This window comes from Leucoraja erinacea, chromosome 29, assembly GCF_028641065.1.
Source record: "Leucoraja erinacea ecotype New England chromosome 29, Leri_hhj_1, whole genome shotgun sequence".
Lineage (NCBI taxonomy): Eukaryota > Metazoa > Chordata > Chondrichthyes > Rajiformes > Rajidae > Leucoraja > Leucoraja erinaceus.
The window spans coordinates 20,735,614-20,751,144 of NC_073405.1; the positions used below are offsets into that span (position 1 = coordinate 20,735,614).

A 15,531-nucleotide genomic window follows, 5' to 3' on the forward strand; every position below is an offset into this window, starting at 1 on the left:
TCACGTATTCCCTCAACGTACTCCTCATAAAATAACGATCAAACTATGAACTGGTAAGTTCTCGTTTAATCTTACTATTGTATGGTGTCACTCCAGAGCAACAGACTAAATCTAAAATATGGCCTTTATTATGGGTTGGGAAATCGATGTACTGAGTGAGGCCAAAACTATCCAGAACAGAAATAAAATCTTTAGTAAAGGTGTCAGTATGTTTATCTAAATGAATATTGAAATCACCCATTAAAATGACATTGGGGGACATGGGTCAGATAAAATAGCAGTGAGTTCGCTAATAAAAACTGTAGAAGGCTTTGGAGGACGATAGATAGACACTATGATGGTGGGTGTACACCCATGTAGTTGAGCAGTCAGGATTTCGAACGAGGATGGCTCTGTGACTGAGACTGACGAGATCTTGTGATTCTCGCGATAGGGCAGTGCAAGACCCCCTCCTCCCCCGGAAGCGCGGGGTTTGCAGATGTAAACAAACTCACGAGGTATGGCTTGGTTGAGGTGGAGGTAATCATCAGGCTGTTGCCAAGTCTCAGTAAGACACAGAAAGTCAAGTTTTGAATCCGAAATGAAGTCCGAGATGAGAGGGGCTTTGTTGGAGAGAGATCTGACGTTGAAGAGTGCAAATTTGGATCCATTTGAGGGAACGGCGGGGTCAGCTAGCAGAGGAGCTAACACACTGTGGTCAGCAGCTCGACCCGTGTTGTGTGGTTTCCGAGGACCTGTGGACCAAAAGGAGCTGATGGAGTTGGAGTTATTGTTGGAGAAGTTCCTGCGGGATCCACGGTGGGTGTATCTTGGTCGACGGAGAATGTCTCGATGGCTGAGGAGGCAGGAAGGAAGGCCCGGAGCGGAATCGACGCTGGTGGAGTTCTGCTGTCGAATAGGATAGCCGTGGGGTGGCCGTCACTGCGGTGAAAAGCAGGACAATCCAAAGCAGCATTTTGCACGTCCACATCTTGCAGCTCCGGTCGTGCTATGGGCTCGTCTAAATCCGACAGCAGGCTGTGAGACGCTGGCTACCACAGCTGACACAGGTGCTATCAGCAGCAGCAGGTTAAGCCAAACGTGATGCCGAAAAGAATCAACAAATGCCACAAGGGCAACGGCAGAGGATAATCAGTCCAACAAGTTCAAGAAAAACATTTGGTCGAACAATAATAGTGCACACAGTTAGTAGGCTGTGTAAAATTAGCTAACAGGCAAAACAAAACAAAAAGTCCGGTGAGCAGCGGCAGCCAGCTGCGCCAGCATTCACTCGACCGGAACCGGACGAACCGGCAGTTCTGCCTCACACCGCCTGAAATCCGGGTTCAATCCTGACCTCGGCTGTTGCCTGTGTGGGATTTGCATATTTTCTCTGTGACTGCTGAAAGGTCTCGACCTGAAACGTCTCCCATTCCTTTTCTCCAGAGATGCTGCCTGTCCCGCTGAGTTACTCCAGCTTTTTGTGTCACTCTCTGTGACCATATTGTTTTCCTCCAGGGTGCTCTGGTTAGCTCCCACACCCTAAACACATGCGGGTTAGTTGCCTCTGTAAAATCGCTCCTAATGTATAGCGAGTGGAGGCAAAAGTGGGCGAATATAGAACTGGTGTGAACGATGGCCTGCATGAACCCAGTGGGTAACAATGTTACAACATTTTAAAAATCAAGTCTGCAATTTATCCCATCAGATAAAGCATAAAAAGAAATTTAATTTGACACCTAATTCACTTTCATATCTTCAGTTTAAAAAAAGTTATGGCCATTTCATACTCTGAAATTAGCTTGTTCCCTATTGCTTTTCCATTGACTTAACTCAAAAGCTGTGATCGAGGACAGTCAAAAGCCCATAACTTTCTAAAAAATTAAGAGAACTGAATGAAATTTTCAGTTATTATAGATTGAAGCATTCTGAAACAAATGTGAAACAATCGTACTTGGATGACCTGCAATTAAAGCATATAATTAGTTAGTTACCTAATTGTAGCTAATTACAAAACTCAATTACTAAATCTAAGCATCTATCCATTTCTTAAGAAAAGGTTAGCTTTTAAATAGTCTAAGTGTCCAAATACCATTCACACAAGAATTCACAATATAACATGATTTTTAAATCTCATTGTCATGAATTTATAGGCCAAATGGAAGGAATTTAATGTTTAATTCCCGTAAATTAATGGGCATTTTAATCATCTTACGAGTGGGTTTTTGTGGAACACGATCGATTGGAATTTTGCGGTTTGCGGTGAATTTGAACTCCATATCGGCAGGAAAAACACTGCTGGTTCGTCGGGGACCAAAATCACATTATCGCTAAGGAAATTTGGATTAAAGTCATCCGAAGAAGCAAGTTTATATGTAAAATACACGACTTACATTTTGTTTTGTCCCCTACGTGAGATCCGTCCGTTGTCGGTGTTAATGGCGTTAGAAGTAGCTTTTATTTTACTCCAGGGATTAAATTGTCCCGCCATTTAAAAAAAAAACTTCAGAGAACGCAAGTAGGATTGATTATTCTTCAGCAGCTTAACAGCCTGAGGAAGTTCGACTCCGACAGGCAGGAGAAAACGGCATTTTAATCCCCCCTCCCCCCCCCCCCCCCCCCCTCAAAAGCGCCAAAGTTGCACACACGGCCAGTGGCAGAACTGCAGCGCCGCTGAAGGTAGGTTTTGTAACATAGCTACAGTGGGGCCGAAATGCCTATTTCCATGCCATAGCTTTCAATCTTTCAAACGTTGACACATTTTCCTGTCTGTGGGTGTTATGATGCTGTTTACATTGTAATTTGAGGCAATTGTCATTTCCCAGTGAGTTACTTGAAATAGATGTCACTTAATAATTCCACCTCCTTTCCTTAATTAGGGCATGCCAGATATTTATGACTCCTTGTTTCCACCAGTATTTATTTCATCTGACATTTGTGTGGTTTGGTATTATCTCAGCATTAAAACTAGTCTCTATCAGTGTGAGGTGAGAGGATTTGGTGGACTGCATTAGAAACCACACTCAGAAACAACAGCAGGGTAAGTCATTCATCCTTTGAGCCAGCATTACCATTCACTGAGGCCATATTATACCTCCGCACCACATCCCTGTGGTCCCACAATACCCCTAACCTCCAAGTATACTCCAGTTTTACGAGGATGTTGCCAGGACTTGAGGGCCTGAGCTACAGAGGGAGGTTGGGCAGGCTAGGACTTTATTCCTTTGGTGTGCCGGAGGCTGAGGGATAATCTTTTGGAGATGTGTAAAATCATGAGGGGAATAGATTTGAATGCACAGTGTATTTTACTCAAGGTAAAGAAATCAAGAACCAAAGGCCATACATTTATGATGGAGCAAGATTTAACAGGAACCACAGTGAGAATGTTTTCACTCAAAAGGATGATGGGTATATGGAAGAAGATGCCAGAGGAAGTCGTTGAGGTAGGTATAACAGCATTTAAAAAAACACTTGGTATAGACAAAGTCGTTTGGTTTAGAGATACAGCGCAGAAACAGGCCCTTCGGTCCACTGAGTCCGCACCGACCAGTGATCCCTGCACATTAACACTATCCTACACACATTAGGGACAATTTACATTTATATCAAGCCAATCACTCTACAAACCTGTATGTCTTTGGAGTGTGGGAGGAAACCAAAGATCTCAAAGAAAACCCACGTGGTCACGGACAGAACATACAAACTCCATGCAGACAGCGCCTGTAGTCGGGATTGAACCTGGGTCTCTGGCGCTGTAAGGCAGCATCTCTACCACTGTGCCGCCCATGCACCCAGTGCTGGAGTAGCTCAGCAGGTCAGGCAGCATCTCTGGGGGAAAAGGATGGGTAATGTTTCTATCCGGGACTTTTCTTCAGACCAGCATCTGGAGTTCCTTGTTTCTACTTTAAAAAATACTTGGACAGGTACATGTATAGAAAGGTTTAAAGGGATAAGGACCAACAACAGGAAAATGGGATTAGCTTATATGGGCATCTTGTTCGGCATGGATGAGTTGAGGCAAAGGGCATTTCTCTGTGCTGTGTGACTCAATGCTTCTGAGAAGTAATTTGTTGCTTCTGTTGAGGAGGAGATGGTGCTTTTCTGTACAAACCCCAAATTTGTTTTTTTAACTTTTAACAGTTGCTTTGATGTGGGCAACAGTTGCTTTTCATTAATCGAGATAACTCACGAGTAGTAACACTAGATGAAGCCTACACTGGTAGTAGACTGCATTAGTTTAGGTGTTGAAAATTATTTAGCCAATGTCAAAAAAAGTCTGAAGAAGGTTCTCCTATTCCTTTTCTCTGGAGATGCTATCTGACTCACTGAGTTACTCCAGCCTTTTGTGTCTATCTTCAGTTTAAACCAGCATCTGCAGTTCCTTCCTACCGAAAATATACTTTATTGATTAGATTTACGATTTTAATATGCAGGACATCAATTTATCATCATTCACGATTCCCATTTTATCAAGATATTTTAGAATAGTTGGAATATTATAGCATGGATTAATTCCCTTATCGCCCCAGAATTCAATTTTCCACATGTCAGCAGATTTCCTGAAATATTATCGAGGATCTTGGAATAAAATACAGTGTAACAGTGGATGGTATTTTGTACGTAATACAGCATTGTAACATTGTCATTTACGTTGTCTAAATAAACCAAGTCTGTTCCATCAAGGCAATAATCAATGATAGGGAAATTGTTACAGGAAGTAAGTGCGTCACAGCAGGAAGTACATGCCGTATGTTGGAGTGCAACAGCAGCAAGTAAAATTTACATAATCAAGTGTGGTTGTGCGGGCGTACACAGAGATTGAATTGGCCAAAAATGAAGAAAGAGTGGGGATCATCGCACATTAAATCAGCATGGAATGACTTAATTATGCCAGGAACTGATATAATCACAAAGGTGGAAAACGGGGCCATCTCTGGAGCAATACGTCATGTTAAAAAAAAAAAAGCAACTTTCCAAAGCAATGTCAATTATTTCTTTCTCACTAAGACCCATTGAAGACCTAATGCTACAAAATATCCAGTCCTATCATATCCAATTAGAGTCATGGAGTCATAGTGTCAAACAGCACAGAAACATGCCCCTCAGCCCAACTCATCCATGTCGGCCATCTACGTTAGTCCCATGTATCAGTGTTTGGCCCATATCCCTCAAAGCCTTTCCTCTCAATGTACCTATCAAAATGTCTTTTAAATCTTGTTTTTGTAGCTGCCTCAACTATTTCTTCTTGCAGCTCTTTCGAAACATACACCACCCTCTGTGAAAAAGTTGGGTTTCAGGTTCTTATTAAATCTTTCTCCTCTCACTTTAAACCTATACCCTCTAGTTCTTGATTTTCTGACTGGGGAAAAAAAAGACTCTGTTCATCCATCCTATCTATTCTCCTCATGATTTTGTATGCCTCATTCGGATCACCTCTCAGCCTTCCGCGGTTGATGGAATAAAGTCCAATCCTGCCCAACTTCTCCCTATAGCTCAGGCCGTCAAATCTTGGCATCATCCTCATTTACCCTCTCTGCACTCTATCCAGCTTAAAGGCAGGTTTCCTTTAGCAGTTGCCCATACATGAGCTAAATACGTCAAGTGTGGCCTCATTAATGTCTTGTAAAACTGCAACGCTATGTCCCAACTTCTATACTCAATTCCCTGACTAACAAAGGCTAATGTACCATTGCCTCTTCACCACCCTGTTTCCATGTGATGCTGCTTTCAGGGAACTTTGTACTTTTGCTCTGAGATCCTCTGCAACACTCCCCAGGGGCCCTGCCATTCACTTCAGTGCCCATGAAGGTCCTGCCTGGTTTAACTTTCCAAAATGTATCACCTCACATTTATCAGAATTAAACTCCATTAGCCATTCCTTGGCCCACTTGCCCAGCTGACCAAGATCCCACTGTAAATCTGGATAACCATCTTCACCGCCTACCATACCACCCATGTTAGTCTCAACTGCAAACGTACTCACCATATCTTGTGCATTCTCATCCAAATCCTCAATATTGATGACATACAGCAATGGGGTCAGCACTGATCCCTGAGGCACACCACCTAGTCACAGGCCTCCAGTACAAATATCAACCTTCCCCCACCCCCCCCCCCCCCCCCCCCCCCCCCCCCCCCCACCCCCCCCCCCCCTGCCTCTGCTTCCCACCATGAAGCCTATTCCATATCCAAATGTACCAGGAATGGAAGATTGGAGATCAAATGCGCTCTTCATGTTTCAGAAGTAATGGCACTGCTTATTTAGTGCTTCACTGTTATTAATGGTATATTCCTCTCTCATTTACTTGCTGTGAAGTTGTCTCGGGATTGAAAATACCAGCCTATTCATCAGAGTTCATGTTCTTCTATTCTGCTGAATGTGCTGTGTGTAGGACTGTGCCGACTTCATCCTCTTGAAAATAGTTCACAAAATTGGACGAGAAAAACCCATTAAAAATAGCAACATGTCCGTTGGCGTGTGGATTCCTGTGCTGATCTGTTTGAGCTTTTGTCTGGAGCTCCACGCAGAGCTTGCATCTTCACCCACCCACTGCTGGGAAGCGAGCCAACATTTCAATAATTCCCTTCTTGGCAGCCAGAGGTTCAGCTGTCGACGGACTGCTAGGGAAGTCACGGCACATCCCCCGGTCTGTCTGGGCAGCCTCCACGCAATGAACTGGCCCCTGTGACAGTGATCAAGCAGTCAATGATCACTGAAGATCGGCACAAAGAGCTGGAGCAACCCAGCGGGTCAGGCAGCATCTCTGGAGAAAAAGATCAGGTGATGTTATGGGTCGGAACTCTTCGTCAGTCGATGATTCCTGCCTGCAGCCCAAAATAGACTCGTGACTGAAGGATCTCTCAGTGAAGGCCAAAAATATACTAATTGCTGGAGTAACTCAGCAGGTCAGGCAGCATCTGTGGAAGACCATGGATAGATGATTGTTTCAGGTGGACCTGAAACATTGCCTGTCCATTTGTATAACCTAGAAAGATACAGCACAGGAACGGGCCCTTTGCTCCACAATGTGAACATGATGCCAAGCCAAACTGATCTCATCTGCCTGTACACGATCCATATCCTTCTATTCCCTGCAATTACATGTGCCTATCTAAAAGTCTCTTAAACGCCACTATTGTATCTGTTTCCCCTACCACCCCTGGCAGTGGCTTCAATGGCCCCCACTGCCCTTTGTGTAAAAAGACTTGCCATGCACATCTCCATTAAACTTTCCCCCTCTAACCTTCTTGCTATGGCTTCTAGTGTTGGACATTTCCACCCTGGGAAAAAGGTTCTGACTGTCCACCCAATCTATTCCTCTCATAATTTTACACATCTCCATCAAGTCCTCTCTGAACCTCTGACAATCCAGAGAAAGCAATCCAAGTCTATCCAACCTCTCCCTGTAGCTGAAACCACCTGATCCAGGCATCATCCTGACCAGGGGTGCTATCTGTTCAGAGTTTGTATGTTCCAAAGAAGTGCAGGTTTGTAGGTTAATTGGCTTCTGTAAATTGTCGCTAGTGTGTAAGGTCTGTAGAAGGGCTCCAACCCTCCCCTTACTTTCAGGCTGAAGAGGGGCCCCGACCTAAAATATCACCTATCCTTTTACTCCAGTGATGCTGCCAGACACATAGAGTTACTCCGGCACTTTTTGTCTATCTCCAGGGAGTACGGGACCAGAGCTGTCAAACACTCCTCTTTCGTTAACCCAATTGTGCCCTGGGATCATTCTCGTAATCCTCCTCTGGGCCTGCTCCAATATCAGCATATCCTCCCTTGGATACAAGTCCCAACACTGCTCATAGTATTCCGAATGTGTCCTGACCAGTGCCTTATAAATCTTCAGCATTACATCCTGGCTTTTACATTTAAGTTGGCTCGAAATTAATGCTAACATTGCTTGTGCCTCCTTTGCCACCCTGTCCACTTTCAAAGAACCACACACTTGTACTCCCAGGTCTCTCTGTTCTGCAACACTCTCCAGGGCTCTACCATTTACTGTGTAAATCCTGCCCTGGTTTTACATACCAAAGTGCAACTCCACACTCTTGTCCAAGTTAAATTACGTTTGTCAATCCTTGGTTTGCCTTCCCAACTAATCCACATCCTTTGTAAACTTGGATATCCACTATTTTGGTGTCATCTGGTGTCATCTGATAATAAACTAATAATGTTAATTACATTGTCATTCAACTCGTTAATGTAGATAACAGCGGGCCCAGCGCTGATCCCTGGCGCATTCCACTGGTCAGGAAAACGACCTTCCACAACTTGAGTTCTAGGGAGAGGTTGAAGAAGGGTTCTGCCTTGAAACGCCATCTATCCGTGTTCTCCAGGGATGCTGCCTGCCTAGTTGCGTTACTCCAGCACGTGGTGTCCTTTTGTGTAAACCAGCATCCATTTTTAGAGATATAGTCTGGACACAGGCCCTTCGGCCCACTGAGTCCGCGCTTGACCATCAACCCCCGTACACTAGCACTGTCCTGCACACATGAGGAACAATTTACAATTTTTACCAAAGCTAATTAACCTACATACCTGTACGTCTTTGGTGTGTGGAAGGAATCCAGAGCACCCAGAGAAAACCCACGAGGTCACAGGGAGAACGTACAAACTCCGTACGGACAATGCCCATACTCAGGATCGAGCCCAGGTCTCTGGCACTGTAAGGCAGCAACTCTAACTCTAACACCACAATTGTTCCTTGTTTCTATACCTCTATAATTATCTTTTGACACCTTCCTCCAAACCAATTTTGAAAAGAAGTATGGTCGGAAATCAAATTAATATGGAGGCATGGAGAAAGAGCAGCCGTTAATTACATGGCTCCTTCGAAGGGAAAGATGCGCCAATGATTCTATCAGGCATCTGAACCATCCTACCACAACCATAGAGCAATCCTGATCTACTAACCACCTCATTTGGAGACCCTCGGACTAACTTTGATCGGACTTTATCGGTTTTACCTTGCACTAAATGTTATTCCCTTATCATGTATCTGTACACCGCGAATGGGTCGATTGTAATCATGCACTATCCTGGTTTGGCTGGTTTGCCCGCAACTAAAGCTTTTCACTGTACCTCAGTACACGTGATAATAAACCAAAACTGAACAAGACGAGTGGCCTTTGTCGAAGTTTGTCGAGCACTGGACTCGGAGACCTCTAGTGTGTGACCCAAGCTGCAAGTATCCAAAGTAGACAAAAGTGCTGGAGAAACTCAGCGGGTGCAGCAGCATCTATGGAGTGAAGGAAATAGGCAACGTTTCGTCCCGAAACGTTGCCTATTTCCTTCACTCCATAGATGCTGCTGCACCCGCTGAGTTTCTCCAGCACTTTTGTCTACCTTCGATTTTCCAGCATCTGCAGTTCATTCTTAAACAACCGCAAGTATCCAACATTGGAGATCATGTCAGATGGATATAATCTCACCGCCTGGCTTCACAGGTAATCAGCCTGAGTAGACGTTAAAGGTGGAGTAACGCATTGAAATGTTGCAAAGAGAGGTGTATGTAGCTGTTTGGAAGCCAATGAGACGAGCGGCTGGGCGTCACATGCGAGGGGAGGACAGAGTAACGGAATGCGCTGGCTGTCACCAGCCGCTCGCAGGGGGCTGTGGTTACAGCGCGGCGCCACCGCACTGCATGGAATAGAGTGAGGGGGACGGCAACTTGGTTGCAGGCACCGCTGGAGATAGAGGGGGGAAGCGAGTCCTCCACGTCCCAGGAGAAGGGAGTCAGCGGCGGATAAAAGCGGCAGCGCTCGCCGCCGGGGTTGGAAACATGTTCTCTCGCAAGAAAAGAGAATTGATCAAAACGCCATCGATATCTATGAAAAACAGAACAGGAAGTCCCGTGCCGCACTGCACATCTGTAAGTTGCAAGCATCCGAATGCGTTCAACTCATCCTCGGGGTGGTTGCAAAATCCTCTGCACTTGCAGCTTTGGCTGAGAAGGGCAGAGCTGGGCGGAATGCAATGCAATGCATTGGTGAATGGAGTTGTGTCCTGTCCCCAAGAAAGTAATAGCAAAGTGGGGAAGTGGCAAGTGGGTGAATAGTTGGTGCCCTGTGTGTGAGGTCCAGGTTGGGCCAGGAGAGGAGGATGCTCAACAAGCGAAACGCCGGCAAAAGCAGCTACAGCCCTTACACCACGGGGCTGCGGGGCAAGAAAGGCAGGTCTAAAGCGGGGCTGGACGCGCTGCCTAACCGACCAAAGGTATGGCTCACGGTAGGTAGAAAACACTCGGGGATGATGAATTGTTTGTACAAGACGCTTGGTAAATGTCCCTCTTGTCACCCATGCTTAACTCTTGGTGAGAAACGTCGCCGGGAGCTCGCAGCGCCATGGAAAGGTGTGCGTGAGTGTAAATCTACAGTGGTGCAATAATATCGCCATATCAATCCCTTGCGCGTTTTTTTTACTCGTTTATGATTAACGCTGATAGTAGCTGGAAACAAAATCAAAGCTGTTTTTTTTACAACAGTTTTTTTGTTTTACAAACTGTTTTTTTTTTACAACAGACTGACAAAATGATATAACGCGCACAAGACGGGTTGCTGGAGCCCGCTCTGTGATAGCTGCCCCATCTATACTTCATCGCCCGGCTGGGAGATGAGTCGCTCCCATCTAACGGTGCTTCAGCTCACGGCGTGTAGTCTCCGGCACCGGCGCGCTAACACACACTCCCGTTTTATTTTGCTACCGCAAAGAGATCGGTGGCATCAGGTCACACACAATGCCTTTATTTCACTATACATTCATTTTGCAACCCAGCACCATTCTGTAGAAGCGACGGGGTAGACGGAATTGTGGAGTAACTGGTTGTGGCGGGGGAAAAAGATTGGTTACAAAATAGTTGGTGGAAACTTGGTTGGAACACTACGAGAAGAGTTCCCACTTTTGAACAGGGATCTCGGGACTGAAACGTTGACTGTGTCTCCCTTCCAGAGATGCCGTCAGATCCGCAGATGTTAACAACTGTCCCTGTCTCTTTCTTTATTGCAGTTTGTAAAAAAAATATTATTTACTGAACGAAATGTGAGAGATAGAGTCTGTGGGCGAGGCAGTACACGTGGAGGCATATAGATGACCTGTAGGCAAACCTTTGGAAACTTTAAGTTGAAACTAAGAACTGCTGTCGCTGGTTTATACCAAAGAAAGTTACTCAGCGGGTCAGGCAGCATCTTTGAAGAAAAAAGGGCCCTTTTTTCTCCAGAGACGCAATTGACTGTTTCTCTCTCCACAGAAGCTGCTCAACTGGTAGCTCTGACATTTTCACCCTTTAATTTAGATTGATGTTGATTTTTAACCCATTTATATAATCCTTTTAACCCATGATATTTCCATTTATATTCAGCCAAATGCATATTACAATGGAAACTCGTTATATTCTTTGCATTCACTTTTTAAAGATGCTACATGTAATATTCTTCAAAATGCAAGCAGCCTGAAGTTTGTAATGTGAGAGTATCATCTGTCGATCGCCTTTATCTGTCCTTGTCCATAAGGACATTAAAGAAATATCGCCCAGAGTTCCGTTAGTTTCACAAGATGTTTGTGAGCAGTAGTGTTTTTTTTTTTTTTTTACAATTTTGTTGAGTTTGGTTGTTGCAATTTCATCAAAGATGTGGAAAGAGGAATCGCCTGTGGTCCCATTTGCTCAAGAAGATGAACTGGTAGTTTGCTTCTAACTAGGTTGCCGGTCGCACTGTAAGTGTTAGTCGTAGGGAGTGGCTTGTATACTCTGGAATTTAGAAGGATGAGATGGGATCTTATTGAAACATATAAGATTATTAAGGATTTGGACAGGCTAGAGGCAGGAAACATGTTCACGATGTTGGGGGAGTCCAGAACCAGGGGGCACAGTTTAAGAATAAGGGATAAGCCATTTAGAACGGAGATGAGGAAACACTTTGTCTGTGAGTCTGTGGAATGTTTCGCTGCCTGTTCTCTGGATACTTTCAAGAGAGAGCTAGATAGGGCTCTTGAAGATAGCGGAGTCAGGGGATATGGGGAGAAGGTAGGAACGGGGTACTGATAGTGGATGATCCCATTGAATGGCGGAGCTGGCTCAAAGGGCCGAATGGCCTACTCCTGCATCTATTGTCTATTGTCTATTGGCTCTGATAGCAAGGCAGAGGGAGCCTCTGTTTAGGGTTGTTGCAGAAACATAGAAACAGGTGCAGGAGGAGGCCATTCGCCCCTTCGAGCCAGCACCACCATTCATTGTGATCATGGCTGATCGTCCCCTATCAATAACTCGTGCCTGCCTTCTCCCCATATCCCTTGACTCCACTAGCCCCTAGAGCTCTATCTAACTCTCTCTTAAATCCATCCAGTGATTTGGCCTCCACTGCCCTCTGTGGAAGGGAATTCCATAAATTCACAACTCTCTGGGTGAAAAAGTTTTTTCTCACCTCAGGCTTAAATGACCTCCTTTTTATTCTAAGACTGTGGCCCCTGGTTCTGGACTCGCCCAATCTGGTTCTGAACTGGCCCAGAAAGAATGCTTCCTCTGGGAAAGAGCGGAACAAGGAATCGGCAAAATCAGAAAAGTTACTGAGGCACTGGAGGCGATGACAAAGGAATGACAAAGAGGGACTGGAATGTGGAACTTGTCACTGTAGAGAATCATTGTTGCAGTTACTGTTGACGCATCTCAGGGAACATGGACAAGCCCATGTGGGAAAAGGGAAGGCAGGGCCACACTTAGGGTGGCATAGCGGCACTGCTTGTAGAGTGCTGCCTCACAGCGCCAGAGACCTGAGTTCGATCCTGACCTCGGGTGCCGTCTGCGTGGAGTGTGCACGTTCTCAGTGTGACCACATGGGTTTCCTGTGCTAGTGTGAATGAGTGGGCGGCATGAACTCAATGGGCTGAAGGGCCTGTTTCCCAGCAGTATCTTTCAATCAAACTAAATGTTGATGAGGAAGTCAGAAGTAGTGGAGCATTAATTTGGCACATGCATCTTGGGCTTGACTGGGCAGATTCTGTATATCTTATGTCATCCTTTGTAAACCCATGAGGATGTTCCATTTCATTGGGATAATCTTAAATTGTCAACCTCCTGCGGGCTGCATCGTACCTTTGAAGCACGCACAATCCCTGGGTCACACACGTGTGGGCTCACTGCCATAAGAAATTGACACCTGCGCAGAACAAGTTCGATAAACGTACGCTACAGAAAGGCGCAGTGACACCATTTAAGGGAATAATCTGACAGTCACTTCACTGGTCCTTATCTTGAAATCACAAAATTGTACTTTAACTGTTTGTGATTTCTTTTTGGACAAATATCAGCCCTGGGAGGAATTGATGCATGAACTGCAATTCCACGATGTGCGGTGATATAAAACTTTCTTTAGCCGAGTTGATCTGCCTGTTTGTGAAGTCAGCTTCCTGTGTCTGTGTTTGAGTTGAGCTTGGTAGCTGGTGACGATGTTACTCAGTGTTGGCAGTGAGAAGTGAAAATCCATTTCAGATCCATGCACCTGCTATCACCAGGTACCAAAGATTAGGAAACGTCTAAAGGCCCTGTCCCACTTTCCCGAGTTACTCACGAACTCTCCCGAGTTTTCCCCTTGATTTGAACTCGGGGAATGTCGGGGAATGTCGGTAGCGAGCTCGTAGGAGTCCGTAGATGTTTCGTAGCGGCTCGTAATGCCAGACGTAAGAACTTGGGGCATCAGGTAAGTCGGGACGTTTTTTCAAAATGTTGAAAAATGTCCACGAGTAAAAAAAATAGCCCCGAGTACCTACGAATGGCTATTACCATAATTCTCTGAGTTTGAACCAAGGGGAAAACTCGGGAGAGTTCGTGAGTAACTCGGGAAAGTGGGACAGGGCCTTTACTCTGTGGTGCAATTAGCTATTGAAAAAAAAATTCAGCTTTAAAACGCTTCACTACGCTTTTGAAATCAGGAAAAGTGAAGAGAGTCAGTAAAATATTGCAACATGACATCTGTGGAAATGTGGAACATGATACTGCAGCTGTCAACGAACATGAGTATGGAAATAAAACAATACGCAGCACACTGAACAATGCGAAAACAAAGATGACATATTACTGGGTATATTTCCAAAACAGTTGAACAAAATATCATTCATAGCTCTCTGATGGTGAATTCGTGAAGTAACCAGGGGTGGGTGCTGAGCTCTGGGGAGATTTTAACTTCATTCTCTCCATTCTCTCCATGAAGTTCCATCACCTTAGGTTAAGTAGCAAAGGCATGAAAACTCAGCTTAATCCTAAAGAGTGCACAGGGAGAACATTTTATATTCTTGATTATTACCCAAATACTTTGAAGATGCCGGAAAGACATAAAGTGCTGGAGTAACTCAGTGGGTCAGGGGGCATCCCCGGAGAATCTGGAGAGGTGACGTTTCGGGTTGAGATCCTTCTTCAGACTGATTGAAGATGCAGTATATTGGTGCCCTGGGGTTAGGTTGTACATTGATTGCCTTCCTCTGGAAAGCTATCAGTAATCCAAACGTTTCACTTTTCCCCTCGATGCTGAGACCACCGAACCTGCTCAGTAATTCTGGTACTTGTTTTTTTTTTCTTGTATTTCCAGTTTCGGCATTATTGGATATAAATTGAGCAAGTTTGGATTTAGTTTAGGTCTGGGTTAGATTCACCTACTACCTGGGTTTGCTCCCTTGTATCTATCACTCTATGACTCTAATGTGCTACTTTAGTCAGCATCTTGGGACTCCATCATTCTGCACTTACCCCATCCTCTGCTGATGTATTTATACTCCACCTGAAGTTGCAAAAGATGCACACATATAGAGCTTATTAATAATGTTTCAAAGAGATTTCACAGAATTAGTGCGTGGAAACACACAGCTCATCACATCCGTTTCCTTGCCTTAATTTCGGCATTCACAAAAATCTTTGATGGTTTTTAGTTGAGATAATAGTTCGGCTTCCAAACAGTAAATTGTTAATAATTGAAACAAACCAGGGAGCTTCCCGCTGCTGTCTACAAGATAGTCTAAGATGTGACTATGTGTTGAACTATTGGCAGAAGAACCAGGTCCACGCCAACCATCGATCACCACTTCACACAAGTTCTATGTTATCCCACTTGCAACAATGCAACAAGCAGGAGTTGATCCAAACTTGAACATGTGGGTCAGGTCGGGGGGAGTTCCCCCTGCCACGGGTACCATGTTATCTCATGGTCGGATAGTCGGTGATTAAACCGTCTCCCCCACCTGATTTGCCAGGTGAGGAGGGGGCAGTGGACCCCCAGCAGGACTAAAAACAAGACCTGTCAAAGGGCGGATGAGCTCCTAGCGAGCCAACGGCCATCCCCACTTCAGTAGAAGTAGAGATCACTGTCGTACACAGCATTGTAAGACATCGTGCCCATTGATGTTATCAACGATGATGATGATGATGAACACGTGGACAGTGACAATCTCTCCTTGGGTGGTGTTGGAAGGTCAAAGGTTAAACTTTCACTCTACCTGGGACATCTGTGAATGTGAAAAGTAACGGCTAAAGTGACAAAAGTGCCCATAGGACATCAGTTGTGGTAGCT

At 45.0% G+C, this 15,531-nt stretch overlaps 1 protein-coding gene across 1 annotated transcript in view; it reads left to right on the forward strand.

The window, feature by feature from the left end:
• The first annotated feature begins 9,605 nt into the window (after window positions 1-9,605).
• The window catches only part of LOC129711304 (rho GTPase-activating protein 45-like), a 128,484-nt gene continuing 122,558 nt past the window's right edge, over window positions 9,606-15,531 (forward strand). The window contains exon 1 of the mRNA XM_055658863.1: window positions 9,606-9,854. Within this exon, the coding sequence (XP_055514838.1) occupies window positions 9,765-9,854 (90 nt within the window). The 5' untranslated portion in view covers window positions 9,606-9,764. The remainder of the gene's footprint in view (window positions 9,855-15,531) is intronic.